The sequence below is a fragment of the Electrophorus electricus genome, chromosome 23 (assembly GCF_041902795.1).
Source record: "Electrophorus electricus isolate QZ-2024a chromosome 23, ASM4190279v1, whole genome shotgun sequence".
Classification (NCBI taxonomy): domain Eukaryota; kingdom Metazoa; phylum Chordata; class Actinopteri; order Gymnotiformes; family Gymnotidae; genus Electrophorus; species Electrophorus electricus.
Window position 1 is genome coordinate 8,800,673 of NC_137519.1, and position 27,561 is coordinate 8,828,233.

Here is a 27,561-nt window from a genome sequence, read left to right on the forward strand (position 1 = left end):
TACACCTTCCTTTGATTGGGAAATTATTCTAAAGTCCACAGTATTGAAATACAAACATACACTCTGGTATCTGCAACTTTAACACAGGCTTTGAGTGGTTTAAGGTTGTGCATGATTACGGTAGCTAATTTTGCTCCCTTTGATGAAAAGCTGCGCAAAAAAATGATAAAAGATGAGCAGCCACTAGTGCCTTGATCTATAAAGCCCGCCTTCATCCAGCGACGTTCTCTGATTGGCTAAGTGTTTGTTTATTCCTATGACGTCTACAAGTTAGGTTTCACTCGTAACCTGTCAAATTTAAAGACATATGAGAGCGTCGGGGGAAAAAGCTGTTCAGATTGTAAGTAACAAGCACTAGTTATTCAAATGTTAAATACATAGCGCTATATGTGTGGTTGAATACAACGTAGCCAGTATTTCTGGAGGTAGGGTCGGAATATGTTTCGGTTGACATGATCACAGTGGCTGGTGTAAGTGTCTTGTTTTCAAGCTAACAAGCATTAGCCAGTCCGCTAGCTGGCGATAACCGCCGTGAAAATGCATCGTCAAATTGCTTCAGATAAACCTGACAAAGCCTCACCGATGGTCGACGTTAATACGGTCTTATTTTTAGATAAACAAGTGACGCTATGCAGTGTTTGCTTATTATCACCCCAAGAGGTAGCTGCTACAGTTTAGTTTTTCTTAAAACTTCGAGTGTCAGTTCTGCGGGAGCAGAGCAGCTGGCCCTGACATTCAGCGTTTGAATTAGATGATTTTGACAAACGGAAGAATAAAACAAAAATAATCTTTCACCTAGCCACACAGTGTTTGTAATAATGCACTGTACATAAACCCGAGCAAGCATGGTTTAATAAACACGCCGAGTAACGAGATAAAATAAGATCTCCCTTGGAATAACAGCGTGCCTGCCTCCCATTACAGACACATGCCGAGTTAATCTGGAAATACTGCGAAAGGTTTTGAATCGCCTGCACTGGTTACCGTTCGAGTAGTGGCTCATTTGGCTGGAGAAGATATATTCCCACCTGGCACAGTTCAGCGACAGCAATAGCTCTGTGCACTGTGGGAAAGAGCGCTCTCCATGCCGCTTTGTGTAGACGTGATTGCATAGAACTGATTCAGCAGTACCTTATCATGAAGTGATCAAATACATATTTAATACTGGCGTGATAACTTTCATACGCTGCTGAACAGGTGTCAGTTAATAGGGGACCTTGGAATTATAGTATTGCTAGGTTTTCAGGTGAAGGATAATCTTGATGAGTATCGCACCATCTTAACTCAAAGTAAAATGTTTGTCAAAATCCAAATGGATTCAGACATTTAATTGGATTTGGAATAGTGCAGCCTTCTTTTGTTTCTGGTGTTATTTAGTTTGAGAATATGCAGTAAAACGTAGCTTGATGGTAATGTTCAATCAGGCATGTGTTTAATATTTCTTCTTTTTTTTTTGGCATGCTCAGTATGATAGTCATTTATCTTACCAAACAAGTCAAACTTGTTTCTTTGAGATAAAATTGAGAATCTTTGAAAAGGTTGCTTGGAGAATATGGTAACAGGATGGTGTGTATTTCAGCCTATAAGGCTTTTAAGACACATCATCATGAGTGGATTGGAGTTCTGCATTATAATTACATCTGGGCTGTACAGCACTTTCCACTCTCAGTAGAAATTAATTTAGAAATAACCACAAAGATTGAACATGTGAAAAAAAAAACGCAAGGCTTGTTTTGTGACCTGCTGTCATACCTAATTTCCATTTTGTTTTGAACTGACCATGGCCTGTTTTTCTTAGCTTTCATATTAAATATCTTCTTATTCAAAACTCTTGTTCCCTTAGTTTAAGTTGTGATGAATGTGAACCAGCATTAAGAAAGCTGCCATTTCTGTGCTACTGTGGTATATTTTAAAAGAGGATCCTCTGGTTTGTTTTTGCTGTTGTGTGTTGAATGTGCTGAGGTCAGTGCAGAACTCCAATATGGCTGCACTACAATGGCTGTTGGAAATACTTTCACTTCTAGAGAGCTAGACCACTTGGCACTCAGGCCCTGGTGAACCTTGCCAGTTCTCTTTGCAGTATCTTTTACACTGTCATTATGTTGTTACCCATCAGCTCATGGGCTATTTTTGCTTGCTTATGTGTGCTTGTTTTCAGGTAAAAAAAAAATTGCTGCTCGTCTCCGTAAAATGAGGTCACTCTTGCAGTTGTTCATGGCGGAATGACTCACTCTGAAGCCTGGATGAGGAAAATGGCAATGGAGAATTCCAGCATAACACCTCAGTTCTGCATTCTTCAGCACCGTCACACACAGCACATCCAAGCATTGCACCAGGCAGCCCCCTGAGCCCCCAGGCCCTACCTCTCTAGCTCTTCCTCCCAGGTTTGGGGAAAGCCCTGCCCCCCAACCCTCACCACACTGCCAAACCCTATCCAACATCCGAGCCCAGCCCCCACCACCCGGCGGCGGCAGACCACGCTGAGCGTTGGCGGGCGATGGCGCGGCGGGTCCCGCGGGCTTGCCGCCGTGGACTGTGATGTCAGAGCCCAGCAGCCCGTGCGAGAGCCAGCGTGGCGCTCCCAGATTCTTTGTGGGCTGCGAGGAGGATGAGAACGAGGGCCCAGGCGGCTACGGCACGATGAGGACCGACCTGGAGCTGTACGACAACAACCAGGAGGATGACTTTGTAAGGGCAGGGGCGGATCCTGATGGTGGCTTGATCTGTGTTTTAAAAATGTTATTCTTACCTTATTGTTTTCCATCTCTTATTACTCCTCAAATTGAAAGTTAAGAATATAATTTTCTATATTTTCTATGCAAATCACTCTTGGTGACGTCATTTCTGACTAGCGATGCACGTTCTTACATCCTTAAGTGTGAATCCTGGCATTCACCTTAAAATGGTCTCACTACATCGCCATGTTTTTGTCGACCTCACTGTCGAAAACTAGCCAGTGTCAGTGTCTTGATCTGGCTGGTGTATGGCTGGTGCTGACATGTTCACAATGGTTTTAGTCCGTTGTGGAAATTGTGAGGTTTTCATGCCAGGCCTTTTCACACCCCCTCGGCTTCTCTCCATAGCCTCTTGAGCGTCAGATCATGGTGGGGATTTGCTGCATGATGAAGAAGTCCAAGTCCAAGCCCATGACGCAGATCCTGGAGCGACTTTGCAAGTTCGAGTACATCACTGTGGTCATCTTCCCAGAGGACGTCATCCTGAACGAGCCTGTGGAGAAATGGCCCCTCTGCGACTGCCTCATCTCTTTCCACTCAAAAGGTGACTGCCATCTGTGTTTGGTTGTCCCTCTGGGTCTGACCCAGGACCAGCCTGCTCTCCCTTTATTGTCTCTGCCAGGGTCACATGGCAGTGCCACTGGTCAGTCAGTGATGGTTATGTGATATTGGGCTGAGGGGCATGAGATCTGTCTTGCTCCAGGTTGAATGTCTGTGCACCTCCCTTTTAAGCCTAACCATCCCTATATCTGACCTTTTATCTTACGATGATTAACCGTAAAACTGAACTCAGTTGCATAACCACTTTAACCGACATTAGACCTGTGCTTATTCTAGTATCACGTGAATGCTTGATACTGGCCCCTTATTCGGGGGGCTTTATATATTTGGAAGAGATGAGGTATTACTATGGTTAACTTCAGGTCCTTTTTGTAAAGTGCCCTTGGTGTTTTCTGTAATGATGCACATACTTGCCTTTTTCTTCTTTATTAAATTAAACTTTTTCTCCTTCGATTGTACTTGCGTTTCCTGTTCATTGGCAGGTTTTCCACTGGATAAGGCAGTGAGTTATGCCAAACTCCGTAACCCACTGCTAATCAATGATCTTAATATGCAGTACTACATACAAGACAGGTATGACCTGAACATACACCACCCCATACAGCATAAGTACTTCAGCAAGCATCTGCTTCTCACTCACCAACAACTTGGATGCAGTTCATATTTCTTATAGCTGTGGAACAATGTTTTAGGAGGGAGGTGTATCGTATCCTTCAGGAAGAGGGAATTGACCTGCCACGCTATGCTGTGCTGAATCGGGATCCGGACAAACCTGATGGTATGTGAGAGGCTGACTTCCCCACCTTTCCTGTATACATACATTCTCAGCCGTTCAGTTGTTTCTTATTTAAGTCATCACAGATGACTGGAGAATGGATCAAATACCGTCTATGGCAATGGGATACATCCGCTTCTGTGCTTTGGCTCTGTTTTACTGCTCTCTATGTATAAATAGATATTAATGAGGAACAGATAAGGGAGTTTGGGGGCTATAGACATTTGGATTTGCTTGGAGGAACAATGCAATGGTCAGCCACCCGTTAGCCCCCGGGGCACTGAGCCAAGCTTTTATCCAAGCCCCCTCCTGCAGAGTTCTGGTTCAGCCCCACCGTGTCCTTACCTGTCTTGTCAAAGTCCTGAAAAGCACATGAATATTGAAACCAGGTGTGCTAGACTGGGTTTGAGCATAAACTCTGCAGGAGGCTAAATCTCTCAGAGCAGGGTTGGCTGCCCTGGTTTAACCAGTAAGCCACTGGCACTCTCCTGAGGATATTTAATTGGGTTATGTTGCCAATCATTCTCTGCACAACAAAATAATAAGCAAATGCTGTATTTACTACATTGCTATCAGCTACTTCAGGAATGTTCTAAAAAAAATCCTTTTTCCCCCTATTTTCTATTTGACTATTTTGTGGTTTTGTCTTTGCAGAGTGCAACCTGGTGGAAGGTGAGGACCAAGTGGAGGTGAACGGTGAGATCTTTCCAAAGCCCTTCGTGGAGAAGCCGGTCTCGGCCGAAGATCACAACGTGTACATCTACTACCCGACCTCGGCGGGCGGGGGCAGCCAGCGTCTCTTCAGAAAGGTCCGCTTTTGGTGTTCTTTACAACCACGCCCCTTGCCCCGCCCCCACAGTGTCCAAATATGCCCCTGTCAGGCTGGCCCAGCCAAGGAGCTGGCTCCTCTTCCAGGAATAGAGCCGCCTGTGCTCTGTGTGACACTCAGAAGCCCAGAAGAATGCGCCAATGTCGGGATGGGCTGCCATTCTACCTCGCCACCTGTTATTATGCCGCACAGGGAGGCGTGGGGTGTTGTCATGATGTAATGAGGGGGCTGGCGGGGCAGAACGCTAGTACGGATATAGTGGCACTCTGTCACGCTTTGAATGAAAGCGTCCCGTTTTTCAAAATCCGGTCAATTTACAGGGACGTCTTGGCTCTTAAATGGCAACAGGTTTGCATCCCTGCTTTGCTTCTTCAGATCGGGAGCCGGAGCAGCGTCTATTCCCCAGAGAGCTGTGTGAGAAAGACCGGCTCATATATATACGAGGAGTTCATGCCGACGGATGGCACAGATGTGAAGGTAATGGTTCATTTGAGACTGTTCAGCTGGGCAGCGTAAATACGCTAGGCTAGTGGTCTGAAACACTGAGCTCTCAAAAGCTGGAGCAAAGTGGGTGTGTCATGTAGACTTCTTGTTGCCAAGCACCAGAGAACCAGGCTGTTGCCAAACACAGATATTTGTATTAGAGATTACTCTGAGATGAATCTGAATAGTAGAATATTTGTTCTTATGTAAAATTAAAAACTAACTGTTTAGATTTACTATGTTAAACATTCAGGCCCCAGAGTAGGAACTCGATACAACAAAAGTCAGTGTACCTTTTATTACTGAGATTTAAATCTTGCGGTTTTTTTTCAATACTTTCTATGTCTATATTTATTTATTTTTTATGACAATCTCTATCCTCCTCAGCATGGAGGATACCTGGGTTATGAACATTTCTGGACAGATGTTCTGGCATTCTTCAGATACCTTTTTTAGCTGCTCTTTGGTGGAGGAACTGTGTTGCTCTACCTTTCATTTTAAAATACCCCAAAGGTGTTCTATTACACTCAAGGCAGGTGGTATACTGGGGCTGTATGATTCTCTTGTATGATTTTGGCAGTGATTTTTGGATTATTGTCTTCTGGAATATTTCTCTTCTCCCAAGATTCTAGTGACTAGGAGTCAGCTGGTCAGCCAGTGTTTTGGTATATCCACAGGCATTTATGGTACCATTTATAAAATGTCATCTCACATGGCCCCATATCTTCACCCCCCCCCTCCCCCCCTTCTGTGTCTGGACTGTGTGTTCACTGTGGTAGTCCTGGCCATGTTTACACCAAACACTCTGGATCCCATCTGATCCGAACACATTTATTTTGGTCTCTTATGACCAACAAATGTGCTCCCAATATTCATCAGGCCTCTTGCCATGTTCATGTTTCATGCAAAGTTTAATCTTGCCTTTTTGTGCCAAAGAGCAAGCAAGCTTTTTTTAATGGATGCAGTCCACAAAGATTGACTTTATGGATTGTCCTTCACACTGAGCTGCCACAGAGACTGATTTTTATTGATGGCCCCTGTGCTAAGCACTTGTCCCTCTGTTCCTCAGAGCTAGATTGCGCAAGTAGCACAGTACACTACAGTTACCTGGAATCTTTTTCTGAGATGCAATGAAGGTAAGAAACTTAAGGAATATAATTCATCTAATCTCTTGGAAGTTTAGGAAACACAAACACACGTTTGTGTGTGCATGTTTGCATGCGTGCCTCCTAAAGTTACGAGAGTGTAGGTGAGTTAGTTTTCCTTAAGTTTAATAACTTCATTGCTGCCATAGCTACAACTGGCAATGCAAACAGACGCAACATTAATGCAATGTCCAAAAGCATTAAAATGGCTTACCACTGAAAATGACAAATTCTTGTGTGTGTGTGTGTGTGTGTGTGTGTGTGTGTGTGTGTGTGTGTGTTTCTCAGGTCTACACAGTAGGGCCTGATTACGCCCATGCGGAAGCACGCAAGTCCCCGGCTCTAGACGGCAAGGTGGAGCGCGACAGCGAGGGCAAAGAGATCCGCTACCCCGTCATGCTCACGGCCATGGAGAAGCTCGTGGCACGCAAGGTCTGCCTGGCTTTCAAGGTGAGTTTCTTCACCCACTTCTCGCGTGCCATCCGCAGACACGGAGACCCTGCTGACCCACTGCTGACTCGCTGTTCCGTCACAGCAAACGGTGTGCGGCTTCGACCTCCTCCGGGCCAATGGCCACTCCTACGTGTGTGACGTCAATGGCTTCAGCTTTGTGAAGAACTCAATGAAATATTACGACGACTGTGCCAAAATACTTGGGTGAGCTAATTTTGGTCTTACACGTTCTAAAACGCTTTCTCAGCAGTGTTGGTACTTGGGAGTGGAGACATATCTTTGTATTTGGGGTTTGTGTTGTTTTTTTTTAAATTTCTCTTATATTCTCTAGGAACATTGTGATGAGGGAGCTAGCTCCTCAGTTCCAGATCCCCTGGTCTATCCCCACCGAGGCTGAGGACATACCTATAGTCCCCACCACATCTGGGACCATGTAAGTGTACTCTAACAGTTTCTGTCTTCCAACCGAAGAAATTATTTCACGCTTTACTGCTTTAGAAGTTAAATACACCAGATGCAGATGGAAATTGTTTATTTGCTGGAATATGTACACATGAAACCGGTTTGAAATGACACCTGAATCCTCGTCGTTTCCTGCAGGATGGAGCTGCGCTGTGTGATCGCGGTGATCCGCCACGGAGACCGAACCCCGAAGCAGAAGATGAAGATGGAAGTCAGGAATCCCATGTGAGAGCTCGCATGTGTGATGGTAGAGCTCTCTCACAAGCACGAGCACGAGACCTGAGCCGGCAGTCTGTGTGTCTTCACAGGTTTTTTGAGCTATTCGAAAAATATGGTGGTTACAAGGCTGGCAAGTTGAAACTGAAGAAACCAAAACAGCTGCAGGTAACGATCGCGGATTGCTTACTTATTTCCTTCTTTTTTTTCTTTTTTTTTGGTATCTATTCACCTGTGAATGTAGCCAGGTGCACATCGCTCCTCCACTGCCAGACAGCACTATATATGGAACTAGAACAACCTTCTGCTTGCTGGTTTATTTATTTATTTATTTATTTATTTATTTTTAGTAATGTAAACTGCTGTTGTGCCCTTCAGGAAGTGCTGGACATTACGAGACAGCTGTTGGCTGATCTGGGGCAGCACAGCGACTGTGAGATCGAGGAGAAGTCGTCTAAACTGGAGCAGCTCAAGACTGTTCTGGAGATGTGAGTCATTTAGAAGTGGACCACTCACAGTGGGACATGCATTGTCTCTCAAGGACATCCCTGTGGAAGCTCCTTAGATATCCTTGTAATGCCTCAAAAGAAGTGAGAAATGCCATCTCTACTGTATGTTAGCTTTTATCAGTACATGTGCCTTACTCAACACTTATATTATTGTGACTGAGTCCTCAATTAGGAGTTTTGGAAGTGTGGAGAAGCAGCCTAAGGGTTAATCCAGGGCACTGATGCGACTGGCTCTGGTACTAGAGGAAAGGTCCATGCTGCCCTTTGAAAGTTCTGTTTCAGAGCCATCATCTAATGAATAACAGGGAGAGCTATGTTTGGTTTGTTTACATTTGCTTAAAATATGGATTCAGAATGTCTTCTGTTTTGTGTCACAGTGACGTAGAAAATGTAAGATTTAAAAGCTAGTGAGAATTTAGTTTGTGCTTAAAAATAGCATGTCGAGTTCTGTGGAATGGTCTGGGGTCCGTGTGGAATTGGGATTAAAGAGCTCCCGCCCAAACTCTCATGCCTGTTCTGCATCTCGAAATACTGGACACACTTCAGTCTGAGAAACATGTTACAACTCCTTTTTGATCTTTAGAGGGGTTAACATGTGGTTTTTGTTGTCTTTCCGGGAACAGTGGGCATCTGTAGTGACACCCAGTTTGGTTGCATTACTAAGCTCATGTCAGGTAATTAAATCGGTATTATTTTATTCAGTTAGGTGGACACCTTTTTGGTCTTTTTAAGCATATTTGTGGGATGGTCCCGGGTGGATGGCACATCTCTAGCCCTTGAGTTTATTGTTAGCCTATTGTTTATCAAGTGGCCATCCCCATATTTCACACCTGCCTTTACAGGTTGACTGGATCCTTTATTAATGTTGTTTTCAAACTGTTCTTTAGGGTATAAAAGCAGAACATGTGGTCTTGGGTAGACTGAACACAGTCCACCCATCCTGCAACAGTTCACGGTGCACAGGGTTGGGTCAATAGAATGCGTTTGTCCCATCATTATTTATAATTCGGAGTCAAGTTTTACTGGTGGTTGGTTTTGGTTTTGTTGGTTGATGCCATGCTCAAGTTCATTAAACTCCTCATATAAATGTTTTGACAGGTGTCTTCTGTTGTTGTTTATACATAGTTACAGTATATGATTTCAGACGGCAATAACATTGACTGCAAGCTCAAAAATGTCTGTTACACTAAAGCAGAATCCCTCTGCTTTTCCTTTGCCAGCTTTTAAACCAACCTTTAAGAGTTATTGATCATTTGTGACTACGTGTGTTTTTGAACACCTTCCTTGGCTGGTGATTGTGACCTGTGCTGTTCAATGTCAGAGAGCAGTGTGAGGCTCAGGTTTAGGAGGCCACTGGGCTTTTGTTCTCACCTTTGCTTAACTTTTTAATCTTATTTGCTTGTCTGTTGTCAGGTATGGCCATTTTTCCGGGATCAATAGGAAAGTGCAGTTGACTTACCTTCCCCACGGACGTCCCAAGACCTCCAGTGAGGAGGAAGGTATGCGATCTGTGCGAGCGGACATTTTCTACACAGAATTCCTAACTGGCGTAGCAATAGAGTCCTTGGATGTTTGCGGTGGTGGTGTGTTATTAATGGGGTGCTCCTGTGGGGTGTGTTTGGGCTCCAGACACGCGGAAGGACGGCCCATCCTTGTTACTGGTGTTGAAGTGGGGTGGGGAGCTGACTCCCGCAGGCCGAGTGCAAGCTGAGGAGCTGGGCAGGGCCTTCCGCTGCATGTACCCTGGAGGCCAAGGTAGCGTGACAAAGGGTAACACAGGGTGTGGGCAGTCTCCTTACCTTCTCCCTGCCTGTGGCTTTGACTCCTACCCCCCCCCTATATCTTTCCACATTTTCTTCTCCTTTCCTAACTTCTCTTTTTCTTTCTGTTGTGTACTTGTATAGCGCTTTTAACGGTATACGTTTGCAGCATTTGGTAACGCAGCCTCGTCCAGAGCGACACTCTCTGTCCCTCCCTCCCTCCCTCCCTCCCTCTCTCTCTCACCTTCACTCTTTCTCTCTTTTCTCAAGTTCATCTGAGCAACATCCCCTCATAGTTGTTGTGCTGTCACAGTGTTGACTGGCTCTGCGACAGAGAGGGTGGGGTCACATTCAGTGACCCGCAGAGAACAGTGCTGTGACCTCATGCTTCCAGCTCCAAGCACAGTCTTCTAACCCTGTTCAGATTGTTTTGGAATAGTGAGTATGAGCTGAATGTGGATTTAATTCTAATGTCGTGTCTTCTCAGCGTTAATTCAAAGCAGTTTCTTCAGCAGTTTCTTCTTTCTTTTTGATGGTTCTTTTCTGCGATGGCTCTGAACAGCAGGAGTCCATACTTGATTCCTTTTATAGAGCTCTGAGAGCTCCTTATTGTGGATTGGGTTGTTGTTGTTGTTGTTTTTTCTTTTTTTTTTTTGGTGTGTGTGATCAGCTACTGTAAAGAAGGGACAGGATATTATACCATTATATCCTTCAGAACTGAAATTCACCCTCTGTATTCACAGCAAACCATAACAATTCTGAAAGACTTATGGAGAAGGTCCATGTTGATTTGATAATGTGAAAAATTCAGCTCCGGTTAATGTGTGTGATGTACATATGTATGCTTTCTGTTAATTCTGCTTTTTTTTTTCTTATTCTACCTTGCATGACTTACACATTAGACAATAGGTGCAAGTGTGTAGGAAGTGAACCCCCTACTGGCTGTGGTAAGAAGTGCTCTGGAACTCTACAGATTTTAAATGATTAAGTTTGCTGCCTCGTGGCCACTGTCACCCTTTAAACCAAAGCTGCACATAACACCTCCATCCACTAACACCACAGGGCATGGCAACCACTGCCTCCAATGGCACTGGCAGAAATGCTCACTGATATGGTGTTGGCAGCCATTTGGGGTTATCTTAGAATACTGCAAATAAATGCTAAATAATCATATTATTAGGATTAGGTTTTCTGGATTGTTTTTAAGTGGTTTTAAGTGATGTTTGAACCACCATTATTATATAATGGTTATATAATGGTTATATAATGGTTATATAGCACTCATAGGGCGTAGAGAGCTCTGCTGACTCATGACATGGAGATGAATGACGAGAGGATTATCTTGGGCACCATGTAAATATTTATAGTCATTGTGGATTTAGTGACCAATAGTATTTGCCTCAGCTGCTGTTTGATGTCAGATTTACTGTGTCTCAGTAGAATTATGCGTTTGCTAAGGTTTGTTTCCTTTTAGATTTTCTGTGTGCTCCAAGGGCTGTGAGCCGGTTTCCTCTGCATATGTGGAAGAATAGGTGTATGATGTGGTTTTGTGGTCAGTGTGATGAACTAATGCATGACCAAGTTCTATATTTGGCTTGTGCTAACACATGTGTGTGTGTGTGTGTGTGTGTGTGTGTGTGTGTGTGTGTGTGTGTGTGTGTGTGTGTGTGTGTAGGAGATTATGCCGGCTTCCCCGGTTGTGGCCTGCTTCGACTCCACAGCACCTACCGCCACGACCTGAAGATCTACGCGTCGGACGAGGGCAGGGTGCAAATGACAGCGGCTGCGTTTGCTAAGGTAGCCACCTGTACTGTGTAGAGAAATCCAGACGTGTGTGTGTGTGTGTGTGGTTGAGGGTATTTTCAAATGTGCTTTGCTAAGGTGTGCTATTCAGATAAATGAAAGCAGAATGGTGTATGTGCGTGTTTACATTGTGGGCGGACATCGTTGACAGAGGGGTCAGCTTCTCTTTGTGCTGGCAGGGCTTGTTGGCGCTGGAAGGCGAGCTCACTCCCATCCTGGTGCAGATGGTGAAGAGTGCCAACATGAACGGTCTGCTGGATAATGACATTGACTCGCTCAGCAGCTGCCAGCACCGCGTCAAAGCTCGGCTCCACGAGATCATGCAGAAAGATCAAGCCTTCGGTGAGGAAGACTTTGAGAAGGTGAACCAGCTTCTCCGTGTCACTTAGACTTGGACCAGCCTGACTGTTCTGCACAGCACACTGGATGTTTCACATGTGCACATTTACTCACACACACACACACACAAAAACATGTATTTGCGTAGACTTGTCCATTGTGTATTTGTTTACATGTAGCCCTCAACCTTATTTCAAACATACAGGGAGTTGTCAGTTTATCAGATGCACCTAGTCTTTATCAGACGTTCACTGATGGAGACTTTCATGTCTATATCAGACATTTACTGGTGGAGACTTGTCTTGTCTTCTGCACAGTTGTTTCAAATGGCCTCTTTTTTCCACGATTGTTTGATGTCTTAATATTTTGTGTACGAGTATGCAAATTAATATTAGTTTATGTTGTGTGTACATACAGTATTTACATACGTGTTTACACTATAAATGTTTGTTTATTAAAAGCATCCAGCTAACACCCTTTGCTCAAAACCAGGTCACTCATGACAGAGGCCATTAAAGGTTATCATGTTCAACATGTAACCTAAACCTGGCTGTAAAATGTCTCACTGCCAGTGTAGGTTCTTTAGAGCAGGTCTACCTAGGTAAAGGGATCACTCACCTGTGCACATGCACAGAAGAGTGTGATGTGCGGGAGTAGTAGACACACACCGATGTTCTCTCACTCCCAGCTGGCCCCGACCTGCAGCACCTCTTTGTTCAACTCCATGAAGGCTGTAAAGAATCCAGTCAGCACTTGTGACGAGGTCTACAGTCTCATCCAGAGCCTCACCTCCCAGATCCGCAAGAGGCTCGAAGACCCCAAGTCTGCAGGTAACTGCTCTGACCAGACAAGCCAGTATAGCTCACGTATACATGGTAGGTTGAAAGTGTTGGGCTAGGAGGGACTGCTGGGCATTAGAGAAGCTTCCAGAAGCCAGAGCCCTGTGCTTTTGTTTTATGGTTCACCCCAGACCTGCAGCTGTACCACAGCGAGACTCTGGAGCTGATGTTGCAGCGCTGGTCCAAGCTGGAGAGGGATTTCCGCATGAAGAGCGGTCGCTACGACATCAGCAAGATCCCAGACATCTATGACTGTGTCAAGTACGATGTACAGCACAACAGCTCGCTGGGTCTGGAGGACACGCTGGAGCTTTTCACGCTGTCCCGGGCACTGGCCGACCTCGTCATACCACAGGTCTGACCCCGGGGGACTACAGGTGGGGGGGGGGGGGGGTAGTTAAGGCTCTGGTGGTTGGTGTTACAAAGTGCAAATCTTTTTTTTTCCCCCAGCTGAAGAGAGGGAGTAATTTGATGAAATAAGCAGTTCTTTCTCAAAGAACTGAAAAAAAAGTATTGTATTACAGAATGACTGAAAGTGTGGGGTGCTTGTATTTAGCCATTTTTATTGATTTTTAGGTGTTTGTACTCTCTTTGCAAGCTTCTTTCTGAAATGTGACTTGCTCATTTCACTCGATACCTACTTAGGAATATGGCATTAGCAAGATGGAGAAGTTGGACATCGCATATGCCTACTGTCTGCCACTGATCAGGAAGATCCAAATGGATTTACAGAGGACCCACGAGGACGAGTCTGTCAACAAGCTCCACCCACTGTAAGTCTTTCACTCACTCACTCACTCACTCACACATATATACACACACACACACACACTTTCTCTCTCTAATGGTGATGGTGGTGTAAGTGTATCTTAATTTTACCAGGAAAGAAAACACCTCTGCTTTATACTCTTGAGTATAATGCTATTAAGCATTATAAACCCCTTTAACCCCCTTTTTTTTTTTTAACCAAAAAGGTGTTGAAAAACAGGAGGTCATCTTGGAACCCTGAACACTCTGCCACACAGAATATGCCTGTGGCTCTGTGCTCTCATGTCCTCTCACGTGTGCCTTTCCTGTGACAGCTATTCCCGCGGCGTGCTTTCACCGGGCAGGCATGTGCGGACACGGCTATATTTCACCAGCGAGAGTCACGTCCACTCCCTGCTGAGCATCTTCCGATATGGAGGCCTGTTGGATGTAAGCACTATAGAATTCCTCTTTAGACAGACGTACACTTGGATCTCTCACACACACACACACACACACACACAAAGCTGACTGAGCTCTGGCCCCTCTGCAGGAGGATAAGGACCAGCAGTGGAACAGGGCCATGGACTACCTGAGCGCTGTGTCTGAGCTCAACTACATGACCCAGATAGTCATCATGCTTTACGAGGACAACAACAAGGTATTTGGCCCAGCACACAACAGGCCTCCCCCGCAACCTGGCCATCACCTGTTTAGTAGTGCGGCCCAGGGGGGTTTCCCCTTCAGCCAGGTCAAGGAGATCATTTTATGCACGCGTTTAAAATGAACTCCTGTTGTATTGATCCTTGTCGTTATGGAGGACCCTTCCTCTGAGGAGCGCTTTCATGTGGAGCTGCATTTCAGTCCTGGGGTGAAAGTGTGCGAGGAGGAGAACGCACCAATGGGATTCGGCTTCCGCCCAGCCTCGTCTGAGGTGAGTGCATTCTGCTGGGTTCAAAAGCTCCTCTCCTGGTTCAAAGCAGCGTGCAATAAATGAAGGTAAATGAATAAATGGTTATATATTTTGGCAAAAGTAATATTTGCATGTTTGGGTGCGTGTGTGTGTGGGTGGGTGGGTGGGTGGGTGGGTGTGCGTGCCCGTATGCATGTGTGGCATTGCTTAGAATGACCACAAGCACACAGACCCCGGCAGTCTGGAGAACCTTGTTCAGGACGAGGTAGACCGGGCCCTGCCTCTCTCAGAGTCAATCAGCGCTCAGCGCCGGTCCCCTCTCATCCGGAACCGGAAGACCAGCTCCATGGAGGTGCGGCCCTGTTGCTCTCCGATGCAAATTTCACCTCATCTCCACCTGTGCAGATCCCCCATCATCTTCGGCACTGCTCCATATGCTGCCCAGCCTGTGCCGTGCACTCTAATGTGTGCTGGATCATAGTTCTCATGTTTGTGCCGTGTATTTGCATGTGCCTGTTTGTTGTTTGCAGGTGCTGTCAGAAACCTCATCGTCCAGAGCCGGCAGCTACCGCCTCTTCCCCTCCTGTTCTCGCCAGTCTCCGGAGATGAAGCAGAGCGGGTTAGGTTGGTGTCACGTTTCCGCTGGCCTCCGCCATCCCCTCCCTCCCTTCTGTCAGAGAAAGAGAGAAAGTGCAGCTCCTGATGCCTAGTGCTCTTGTACAGACTGGAAAAGGAGTTGGCCTAAAGCCCAGACAGTGTTTCCGCATGACAACTTGGAGGATGTTTCCAGTTAGGACATGGACGCCATTATGTCCTTGGTGTGTTCGTTAGCTCAGCATAGCAGGAAACTGATGTTTCGGTTTGTCAAAGAAACGGGTACAGCGCATTTGTTGCTGTGTTTTGGGAAATCCAGCTGACGTCTGCTTTCTCAGCGCAGAAACATGATGTATATATTTTGTATGTTGGGAAAAGAGATCAATATATATTTTTTTTAAATGTTGGAAATTAACTGTATTTAGAATACCAAATGGTGGACTGATTTAAACACTGATGCAGTGGTGACACCCACTAGTTAACTTTTTCAACCACGTTAACTAAAAAATAGCATGACCTATAGAATATGTGACTGTACACAATTTATAAGCCTTGATGAATTATTATTAATTATTAGTAAATGAACAGGCCTCCAGGTGGTGCAACAGAAAAGCGTTTGCCCTTCATCCAGGGATGGCAAACCCAATGCCTGATTCCACGGCCATCCGTGGCCAAAAGGCTGAGAGCAAAACTGGCCATGCTCTCAGGGAGGCAGGGAGGGGTGGCATGCTTCCTGCCCTGTCAATCACAGTGGCACCGGCCAATCATGGGTGTCTGAGCTCGTGGATTTGAAGGGGGTGGATAGTGCCATCCTCCAATCCACAACTGGATAATATGCAGTGTTTGGCTACATGAGGAAGCCCATGACGGCCTCACCCTCTGTGGTTGGCAGCTGTCGTGTGATGGGGCAGAATTACCTGATTGGTGGGAATTGGCTACGACTAAACTAAGGAGAAATTTTGGGAAAGAAAAAAGAAAGGCAAACAAATTCGCTATCGAGCAACAAGTTACACTGATATTGATGATGGCTGATACAAACACGTTCAGTTAACACGTTCAGTCTGACTAAATGACACCATCAGGCCCCACACTCCGTTCAGAACTTTTTTTCATTTATTTCACTGGTTCTTAATACAAGTCCTGCATAGCCTGTGCTCTACAGCAGGGGTGTCCAGCTTCAGTCCTGAAGATCTGCCACCCTGCTGCGTTTCCTAGCAGTCGATGAACTAGATTGCCATTGGAACCAGACTGCAGGGCAGTGGATCTCCACAGCCAGAGCTGGGCACTACTATTGTACTATATATTGTGTTTTCTTGTCTGACGGACCTGTTACTGCTCAGTAATTACCAGGATGAGCTGAAGCAGGTGTGGTAGGACGGGAAGCGTGTAGGGCAGGACTGGTATTGAGAGAACCGTGGCATTAGGACTGGTCCCGAAGTGTGTCTGGAAAACTGGCAGTTTTGTAGGTCACCACTTGCACAGGTGATGCCAGGCATTTGATCAGCCCACCTCCTGTATGTTCTGATCATCGGATCATTCCAATAGCTTCTGCTGCTTTAGACTTCTCACCAAGCCTTAACTGCTTTTGTATGGGTCACATATAAATGACCCAACTGCCCAGTTACTCTTCCGGTAACTGGTGCGTGGGTCTGAACCTGAATAACGGCATGCTCTAACCTCATCCACAGGCTCTCAGTGCGCAGGGCTCTTCAGCACCACTGTCCTCGGGGGGTCCTCTAGCGCCCCCAACCTGCAGGACTACGCCCGCACGCACCGCAAAAAATTCTCCTCTGGCAGTTTGACCTGTAAAGACGGTATGTGCCCAGACCAGTTCTTCATTTCCTTTCCTATTACCCCCCTCCCCCTGAGAGCGAGCGAGCGCAGAGTTTAGAGACGCTTATTTCAGGGCACTTCCATCCATGGTTTAAGTGGGAAAGCTGAACGGTTCTGGTTTATAGAAGGGACAGAGCTCCCGTCGTCTACCCCTCATCTCAGTCTTCGTGTTGTGTCCTCGTGAACGTGGCCGACGCCCACGTCTTGTCCACGGTCCTCTTTTCATTGCTCATCCTCGTGGATCCTGCAGCATTGTGCTTCGTTGTCGCTTGCCATCTCTTGGTTCTGTCTGCATTTGATTCATCTCAGCATTTTCGTTTTGTTTATCTGCATGTTCCTGCCTTTTGAGTTGACAGTATTACTAGGCTTACTTGTTTTAGCAGCAGGTCGTATTGTACCTCACATAAGGCTAGTTCGCATCCAGGCTCAGGCTTGTAGTTAGTACTTTATGCCTAGCATCTAGATACCACTCTTTGCCTGCTTTTTATTGTCTGGTGAGAAGCGCGTGGCTTGGTGCAGCTGCATTACATTCTCTTCTCCGGTCCAAAGGAGAGTAAACGATCCAATATTTTTCTGTGCAGGCAGATTTACTCCTGTAGTCTGAATTCTAAAACAGGATTGAAAAAAACCCACCACATTTTTCCACATGAAACTGCTTCAGCAGGGTGCATGCTCATGAAAACTGTTTAACTGAGTTTGAAGTTGGGGTAGAAAAAGTTGCCTGTTCAGAGTGATGACGTCTGTCCTTCCAGAATTTTCCTAATTTCCCACAGTTGTCCACAAGATGGCAGTATGACACTGTGAAGGGAAGTTTCACTTTCTGCTGCCATTTTCTAGGCATTGTTTTCGTGTGCTGCAGTGTTACTGTAGCTATAACGTTTCCACTCCCATCTCTTTTACATGTCCTTGTATTCAATGTCTATTCCAGTCTGTAGTAAACTATGTTTAAAATGTGAACCCCAGTATCAACCCCATTGTTGATGTACAGAATTCTTAGTCCTTTAGTTTTCATCATAGTCTGTAGCTGTGTTCTATGGAGACATCTCCTGTTGCACTGCAGTGCGCGTGTGTGCGCGCGCGTGTGTGTGCATGTGCGTGCGTGCGTGTGTGTGTGAGGGGGTTAAATGGTATGTCACTCTCAGGAGCTTGTCCAGTTCTATCCACCATTTTGTTGTTGGAAAGAGATGCCATCTAATAAGATGGTGTCTAACAGCATCATCAGGAAGTGCCCTGAGCCTGAACTGTAGCAGCTCACTATACCCACCTCGTCCCAGTCCGCAGAGGGAGAGTTAAAGCCGCCATCATGCTGGCACTGAGCTGTTCTCTAAATTTTGTTTTTACCTATTCTCCAACATGGGGTTGAGTTGCACTACATTTTTTGTAACTTGTCAGTCAGTGTGGATCAGCATTGTGATTTATCTCAGCAGAAAACGTTTTCTGCAGGTTCACTTGTAAACCAGCTGTCTTCTTTAGCGTGTCTAAACCACACAGAATACTTTGGAAGCTACTTTCAACGCTTGCTCCTAGTGGCTCCATATCCTTATCTCACACTAGCTACAGCAGTAACATGGGGCCCTCAGTAAAACTCCAGCACTCAAAGTCGATACATGTCTCACAGCACAGCCTCAATCCCTCCCCTGCTCACACACCCACCTAAAACAAACAGATAAACACACACACAAACAACCCCCCCATCTTCTACAGGTGTGCTGCAAAAGATGGTAACACCAGTGACCTCTCTTATTTCCTCAGAGGTGTTGTCTATGCCGGCAGTAAAGCGATTTTCTGTGTCGTTTGCAAAGCATCCGACTAATGGTACGTCTGCTTCTCTTCAAGTATCTTTCCACCTCCCCTCTCCTGCATGTCGATGGAAGAGTGTTCATTTCTCCTGTGCAAGGGTGGGCAGTCTCACCAGGCAAGGCGCCAGGGTGCCTACAGGTTTTCGGGTCCGTCCAAGTGGGTGCCCCCTGCTGACTGGGCTAAAAACCTGCGGCCCACTGGCTCTTTTCCGGGTGCGATTGCTTACCCCTGCTCTAGTGGTTTCAGTTGCTTTCGGTTCAGTCTGCTCACCACCATGTTTTCCCCCCTCAAACCCTATGAGTTCATCATCCTCTGTTTTGCTCATTTGTCTGGACACTAGTTCTAACACCACACTCACTTTCTGTATGTACCTTACTGTGTAAGAATACCACTCTCACCTAATGACTCCGTGTTGATTAATTTCTGTTTGTTCCTGTATTAAAATTAAAAGAGATGATGATGTTCTATTTCTTTGTGTATGTGGGAGTGTTTGGATGTGTGTTTGTCTGTGCATATGCGTGCATCGGTCAGAGCATGCATGAAGACGCATGTGCCAGTGTTGGCTCGCCAGCTGCAACGACCATGTGAATTAGCTCCACACTTAGCATACGCCCTTACAAAGCCTTCCCCTGGTAGCTCTCCGTCCAGCTTTACAGAGGAGCGATCATGTAGCACTCCTGTAACATGCTTCAAATGTCTTTTTTCCTTAAACTTTGTGCGAAAGATCCTGTCTTGTTCTGTGTGCCACATCACTCGTGAAGAACGTCCCAGCCCCAGTAGGTGTCTGAGTGAACCGTGGTGCTGCAGGTGTTTGGGATGTCAGATCAGTGTGCTGACCATGTGGCATGTTCCCGGCATCGAATAATCTGTGTGCACTGATGCTAATCCAGGTGCACTGCCTGTTCCACTTTGCTCACAGGCACTCCAGTGGCTAAGTGTGCAACTGTGTTAATCACAATCACACAACCCGTCGATCAGTGGAATCAAAGTTTGGTTACAGTCATGCAGCCCTACTTTCGAGTCCCGGCCATGTTGGTGTCCATTGCTTCTGAGATTGTAGAATGGGTTAAATCTGTCATTTGTTTGCCCACATCACTTTAGTGTTATTGTGGTTTATTTATTCTGTTTATTTACTTTGTAACTGATGTTTATATTATGTTTATATTATGTGACTGAATACTGGACAAGATGTGTTTTATTGTTGTGTTGCTGAACTGAATGAACAGGTCAAGGGGTCGTTTGGCTGGTTGGTTTTTTGTTTTGTTTTTGTTTGTGATTTTTCTCACTGCTAGACTCTGTTAGGGCTCAGTGATGTCTATATATATATATATATATATATATATATATATATATATATATATATATATATATATAAAATCTGCATCATCCTCAACATTTTAAAAAGCCACAGAAGAGTACTACTGAGAGCCTTTTAACTTGTGAGAAGTTAAAAACCAAATGTCAACGACACTAGTCATCAAGATGTCATATTTGTGCCTAATATTATTTATTTTTTTATCCACTTCTGTACTGATATATATTTGAGGCTTTAAGCGCTTTGTTGGGTTTGTGTTAGTACAGTGCATAAAATGACATGCAAGACAGGAAAAAAGATTCTACATATGATAACCTTCATGCACTGAATATTTTTACTCATAAGTCTACACCCTTGTCTATAAGCTCATTACATGCTGCTATTGATGATGATAGACTTCATGCACAATTATCGTTCTGTAGCACACACCCTGCGCTCTCTGTTTACAGGACGTGTGTGTGAAGAGTGTGCTTGATGCACTGATTTTGTGGATTTGACATAGGAACAATCTCTCGTTACACTATACCCCATGTGAACAATAGCCAAGCTGTGTGTGCAATAGGCAGCGTTGGGCGTCTATATCTCGTCAGTACATTTCAGATGTACGTTAGTGCTACGTGTTGTACTGTTTCCACCTGCACACCCCCTCAAAATCCTGCAGTCCCTCCGCAGTCAGCTCTATAAACCCACACAGTACACCCACCACCTGTTATGAACCATATAGTTTTGGCTGCCCAATTCCACTGCACCCTTCGCGCTGTGCTCTTTCCTTCATGCTAAAAGCTTCCCTGTACACTGAAGAAAAATAACTCTTGCTTTAAACCTTTTATATGTAAAAATGTGGAATAGATGAGCCTTTTTGGAACAGTTTCTAGGAAATCAGTTTCTTCTATGTGTTATCAAGTTAAAATCGGGTGAATGGTGGGGGTGGGGGTGGGGGTGGGGGGTGGCTGTCCTGACTCATACATTTCGTGAGCTCACAGTTATTTGTCAGTTTTTAAAAACATTCCCCTTTTGGCTGGATCATAACATTCCCGTGTGGTGACTTAGTGATATAATGGTGCACACCTCCTATTGGTGTTTTGCTCTTTTGTGTTTTGGAGTGGAGTGTTTGCCAGGGGAATTTACTTGTACACCTTAAGCAGTTGTTGGTCTGTTAGTGCTGTTTTCTCGCCATGCGCCTGTTAGCAGTGTCCCTGCTCTGGGTGCTAGGCCATGTTCACATCCACTCAAGAAGTTGTAAGCTGCAGTGGATTTTCATATTGTTCAAATGAATTAACTAGGTGATGATTCCATGTCATGTACCTGTGGACATGGTGATAAAACCAGGACACTGTGACCCTCCTCGAGCAGTGGGAACTGATATTCTTTTGTTTATAAATGTCAGGAACAAGCTGCTGATATGGTGGTAGTTTAAAATTTGTTTTTTGGTTCACATGGTATGCTAGTTACTTGTTGAATTTTATGTATAAAGTTATACGTGAAAGTGAACTGAATACAGCTTGGGTTTCAGTGTAGCTATTTCATTCTTTTTTTTTTTCTTTTTTTTTTTCTTCTGGAAATTCCCTTACCAGACGTGAACATTTGTGTCTAGCAGTGTGGTGTGCTGTCCAGTTGCCCCCTACCAATGCCCTACACTGAAGTGGGCGTGGCATGGCTGTTTCCACTCCGCCCCCGCCTACCCCCTCCCCTGGCCCGCTCTTCCACGCTCTGCCTCTTCTTCCTCAGAGCCTCTGGAGGAGCAGCAGGTGGCGCAGCTGTTAAGGCGCTTCTCCTGCGACCCCAATGACCCCAACTTCATTCTGGACAGCGCGCTGGCCCACCACCTCCACCAGTGCTACTACCACCTGCGCCTCTTCCGCAACTGGTTAATCTCCGGCCAGGACCCTCTTGAGTACCTCTACGGTCAGCCCTTCCGCCACAGCGCCCCCTGCTGTGCCCTGCTCTGAGCTGCGCTGCTTTGTGCTGTGCGGTGTTTGCAGTTTGCTGCCACAGCCGCCCTCAGTCCTGCTTGTTTGGAGCATGTAATGCTTGTGTTTGTTACTTTGGTTGTGTGGGATTTGTTTTGTTTGTTTTGTTTTTGATTGTTTTGTGTTTGTTTTCCCCCAAGATTTTTGCTTATGCAACCGATTTGAGACTTGGCAGATGAGTAATGTAGCTTAATACAGTTTAAAGAATAATAACAGCACAAGTTATCAATGTGGTGGATTGAGTGTTGGTGTTTGGCTGGTGCTGGAGTCGGGTGTAAGTTCCGCTCGGTGCTGGACAGTGTGAAAAGGCTGCTGCATGTTGGTGGTGTTTTGAACGCTGCCTAAGCTGGACTGAACAATCTGCCAGTTTGTATTTAATCATCTCAACTGGATCCCACCATTGATCCAATGCCTGTCAGATGGTAGTGATTCAGTTTGCTAATGAAAGCGGCAGTGTTTGTTTCTAACGTAATCTGGTTCTGTTTTTTGTTTGGAGATGCAAATTTTCTGATGTGGTGAGATCTGAGGTAGGCCTTCTATTCTGAAATAATGTTAAGTAAATACGTCTTATGGGTAAAAATCACACATGGATAGTTTAGATGAAGATTGAAAAAGTTGACCACAATGGATTTAACAAATAAAAATGAAACCTTTGTATTAACTTTGCCTAGTTAACGTCTGGCTCAAGTAACTAATTTATAATTTGGCTAAAACACCAGTTCAACTAAATTTCAAACCTTAACACTTTTTCCCTTGTCTCACTCAGAATTATATGGTGGGTGATATGACAATATGCTGTGCTTACCATGATAAATTACTTAATGTCTGAGTTATTATTACTAATTATTAGTAATAATAATTGTGTACTTTTCAGGGCATATTGCTAGTATCGACAGTCCTTCTATAACACTGAACAATTGCAAAAAAAACCCAAAACTGGAGAGCATTTAAGCAATTGTGGCTAATTGCGGAGACTAATTGTGGAGAGCCTTTTTTTTTTTTTTTAGTGTCATAAGCATTTATTAAATCTACATAGTAACAGATATCTTATTTAATTTTACATCATTGCATTTTTTTATTTTTACCATTTATTTAACTTCTCCCACTTGTTCCTTGTTATCCGAGTTATTTTTGTAAATGTGTGTGTGTATATAATCATCATAGTTTTTCATTTCCCTTTTCTTCCTTGACACTGCTATTTGTGCTAGTTCATTATGCCGGTTACATCTTTTTTTAAAGCAAACCTTAGAAAAAGTTAAATATTAATGTGTGTCTGGTCTACATGGATTGTCATAAACCTTTTTGTCACATTGCCCACCACTACCCAGCAGGTTACACGCATGTCACTTCAGGCATGTAGTTTTAAATTTTTCATGAGCTCGTGATCTCTCTCAATAAACAATGGTAACCCAGGGTGCATTTTGAAAATGTAAAAACATAAATAAAAGGATATCATAACCCTCATCTCCTTGGCTACATCAGCTGACTGTGAGCAGATTACATTAAGATCTGTGAGATCCACCTTGTTTCTGTGCTCTAATACTGGTTTTGTGCTCTGCTAAAAACTGAAAGTTTTGTCATTAGACATTTCATAAACCTCTGCCAGCTATGTTTGCATCCTTTTTTTTTTTGCGTGTGGTTGATTCTAACCCTGTTCTAAAGTCTTTTTGTTTTCTTCTTATTTACATGTCTTTATGGACTTGTCTCTGCCCTCTGATAGTAAAAATGTAGACTTCAGTTAAATTCAGGTTGTTTATGAAATTAATCGGAATTGGAATGTGCTTTATTTGGAATTGCTTGGTTTTGGTTGACATCATGAGATATGGCCTCTTCAGAGATTTGGTTTGTGTGTGCGTGTGCGTGCGTGCCTGTGTAGCCTGACTGTGTGCGCGTGTGTGTGTGTGTGTGTGTGTGTGTGTGTGTGTGTGTGTGTGTCCTGACCTTGCCTGTATCCCTCTCACTAACCAGGAGTGCTGCAGTGCTGGATTGGTAGCTTGGGCCCTGGCAGTGCTGTGGCTCAGATCAGCTGAGCACAGGCTCCCACTGACGCCCGGGGCGGGACCACCGTCTGCTCTTGTTTCTCCTGTGCATTGTAGGATTCGAAGGCTGCTCTATGGTGCCCTCTATCTACCCGCTGGAGACACTGCACAACTCCCTCTCGCTCAAACAGGTGAACGAGTTCCTGACCGGAGTGTGTGAGAGTGCCGAGGACGCACACAGCAGGACCACCAGAGGTGACGGCATCATTGCACTATGTGCCTCTAATAAACTTTTTGCATTCAAACTGCTTTGTGCCCAACACTGTTCACATCTTACCCTACATGACCTGATTTTTAAAAAAAAATCCACATTTCAAAAAAATCCAAAAACACTTCTTGGTTTCTACCACCCGGTGTAGTGAAGCTCATCTTGTGTGCTGCACAGCTCTCTCAGCCATGTTCGACTCTCAGAGCACAGCCTCGGTGGACTCCTACATCCCCCAGCGAGTGCTTTCCTCCTCCGTGGCCCTCCGGCATCGCTGTGACCGCCCCCCGTGGTGTGAGTACCGCCCCCACTCTGCAACCAGAGCTCTCCCTAACGACACATCTACTCCCCTAGTGACCTCGGTAATAGGACCTTGTTAGAAGGGAACTGGTCTGTTCGAATGTTGTTGCTTTGTGTCTGTATTTGTTGGTCTAGCTTATGTTATTACTGTGTGTTTGGTTGGGGGTTTGTAGCACTGATATTGCAGACGGCTGCCATATGCAAATGAACCCTCTAACAAATCATTGTTTATTAATTAATTTATTATTAGCATCCTCACGTGAGTCACTGCATTGACGCTAACTAAACCAAGCACATCAAAACTGTGCGTGTTTCTCCATGCAGACAGTAGCGGTCCCTCCAGTACCGTGTCCAGCGCTGGTCCCTCCTCCCCCACCACAGCTGACACCTCCCCTCGGTTCAGCTTCAGTGAGAAGACCACCCTCACACCCCAGAGCAGTGAGGAGATCCACTCAGCCCCACCCACAGCTATCCAGCCCACTGCACCCTCCTCTTTCCCTGGCAGTCCTGCCTCTGAGTCTGGTTCCCCCAGTGCCGCCCTGGCCCCTGAGGTAGTGCTGCACAGTGCATCGTTTGTTAATGCGTATTTGGACTTACTGCCATACTGAAGTTGTGGAAGGCTGAAACATTCAGAGCTGATTTACGAGTCAGAGCTGATCAACAAGTCAGAAACATTTTGCAAGCTCTGAGTGCCCTGACCAATCACAGACATTCTAGCTGAGTTTTTTTCATGGATGTTTTGATGAATGATGGCACTGATGTAAGAAACAGAAAAATAGCTGAAAATGCAGGCCAGATAGGGTGCAGCAGTTTTTGAATACATTTCAAGTCATTTCACATTTGCAATATGTGCAATATGTAATATAATATTTTGTGTGTTGTTCAGTCCTACCCAGAGAGACCCAGTGAACTGGCTGTGGACGGAACTGCCTCTACAGAGCTGCTGCTAGCAGACAGCCCAGATGCTTCACTGCCTGAGGAGCCAGACCCCAGCCCATCCTGCTCCCCACTGGCTGACGTGAGCCTACGTATGGAGTCCTTCTGCGGCATGCCTGGGCCCCTTCCCGTGCTCCTGGAGCTCCGTGAGAGCAGCTCGGAGGCTGGTTCCAGTGCCCAGACGCCCCTCACTCCGGACGAGCCTGATGAGTTCTTCGACACCCAGGAATCGGTGGAGGTGTGGAGGGGTGGCCCGGGGAACATGGCCCACTCTGCCACTCCACTGGAGGTGGGAGCTCCACATGCAGCCGAGCCTTGAGGAAGCTCTCGGGGTGTAAACCTCCTCCAGCGACGCCTGCTGTGCTGGTCATGCTCTCACTACAGTGCCTCCATGAGCTTGAGTCACGTCCCCCGGGACCAACGCAGGTGATGGGCCGAGTGCTTGACCCGGGCAACGGGTAATGCGGTCACCTGTACGCACCAAAAGTTATGGAAATTAAGGCTGTCTCTGTAGCCCGTTGCAGTCATACTGCATGTCCTTTTTTTGCAGTCCTGGTGTTGGCCCCGGAAATATCCGAGCTTGAGAGTGCTTTGCTTTATCGTCTGCAGATGCTCAGCCTGTGCCCGTCTATGTTACGCTACTGTTACTACACGTGCAATAGCTAAATGGCCAGTGATGATGTGATCAATGCTGTAAGATGCACTGAAAATACATGCTGTTTGCATTTTCTTTTTTTGTGGAACTATCTGGTATTTCCAACTGCAAAGAAACACTTTCAATTTTATTTGCTTCCATTGGCAAATAAGGAGATACTACTTTTTTCCTTTCTTTGCATTTTGAAAAACATTTCCAGGTTGCACCCAGGTGTCATGTCAGAGTTATGTACTGAGCATGATGGATCTCATTTCATTATCATTTTCCAGTCCACATCCATTACAAATCCACTGCCCTTAACGCACAGTGCAGTGTGGAGTGAAGACTGAAGACACCACCTACTGAAGATTTACACCATTTATTTATTTACTGCTCTGTTGCTTTTTTTTTGCCAAAATCTTCCAGTACCACTATCATAACTTATTAAATCATAGATATTTACAAAGCATATTTTTAATATAGAGATATAACAAATTAATACATTGTCTCATCTTTTAGCAATTTTATATTTTTGTAAAACGTAGTACTACAACAGATTTGAAATAATGAATATGTTGTTTATTTTATCGTGTCTGTTTTTAGATTCGTTTGTCTTTGTAGCGTTCAGCTTTTTAAAGAGAAATACACATTTTGTACTCAAGCCACCATCGCTTTGTCAGGTCAGCTCGGATGTGCACTCAGAATTCCATTGCGTACCAATGAAGTGAGATTCTGTGTTTGGTTTCTTTCTGGTTGTGTTTTTGATGTACAGTTAAACAATTACAGGAGAGGTATTGTATAATCTTAATCAGCAAAGTATGCTGCTGCCCAAACGTTTACACTGTCCAATGCTGTTGTGTGTTGATCTGAACAGATAACTAGTCTACCTTAAGGGAAGAATGGGGATTATGTGCAGCTCTCTCAGAACTCTAGATGGTGGGCATTTTTTAGATGGTGGGGAAAGTGCACCAAGTGAGACTGCCTCACGTTGCTGCTGTAGGACCGGCATCCCATACTGTGGTCACATGTGACCCCTGTAGACGAAACTACAGTGCAGAAAGGAGACCCACTGGAGTGTGTCGGCTGTACTGATGAACTACATGTCACGGTAACTTCTCTGCAGTACCCAAAGGCAATGGGAGTGGCAAGGAAGCTAACGGAGATGACGTGTGTACATGTTGCTTTTTATTAAATGTATAGTTGATTCACTCACACGCTGAATCTCCTGAATCTTCTTTTTACATTTCCGTGATCTAGTGCTGCGGGTGTTCTGTATGCAATCTGTGCACTGGTGCATCTCATTGGCACTTTTTCAATGTTGCGATTGAACTGGCTTGTCTACAATAAAAAGGCGACCTAATTCAAA

General features: G+C 45.2%; 1 protein-coding gene across 11 annotated transcripts; it reads left to right on the forward strand.

Annotated features, from left to right (window-relative positions):
* Positions 1-247: 247 nt before the first annotated feature.
* Positions 248-27,561, forward strand: ppip5k1a (diphosphoinositol pentakisphosphate kinase 1a). 11 transcript variants are annotated; one of them, XM_081705935.1, is made up of 33 exons: positions 248-340; positions 2,159-2,688; positions 3,084-3,279; positions 3,779-3,869; positions 3,989-4,074; positions 4,726-4,880; positions 5,276-5,377; positions 6,817-6,978; positions 7,064-7,185; positions 7,313-7,414; positions 7,582-7,668; positions 7,752-7,827; positions 8,038-8,147; positions 9,582-9,667; positions 9,798-9,923; positions 10,831-10,875; positions 11,604-11,725; positions 11,911-12,093; positions 12,759-12,900; positions 13,041-13,264; positions 13,555-13,682; positions 13,992-14,106; positions 14,210-14,317; positions 14,477-14,590; positions 14,781-14,921; positions 15,100-15,193; positions 16,852-16,977; positions 18,749-18,811; positions 21,840-22,016; positions 24,178-24,315; positions 24,506-24,619; positions 24,950-25,176; positions 25,512-27,561. In XM_081705935.1, exons 2-33 carry the CDS (start codon positions 2,539-2,541, stop codon positions 25,878-25,880), a joined length of 4,281 nt encoding a protein of 1,426 aa, XP_081562061.1. In that variant the 5' UTR covers positions 248-340; positions 2,159-2,538; the 3' UTR covers positions 25,881-27,561. The 11 variants fall into 11 exon arrangements, with proteins under 11 accessions (XP_081562061.1, XP_081562065.1, XP_081562062.1 ...); XM_081705939.1 differs by lacking the exon at positions 21,840-22,016; XM_081705936.1 differs by lacking the exon at positions 18,749-18,811.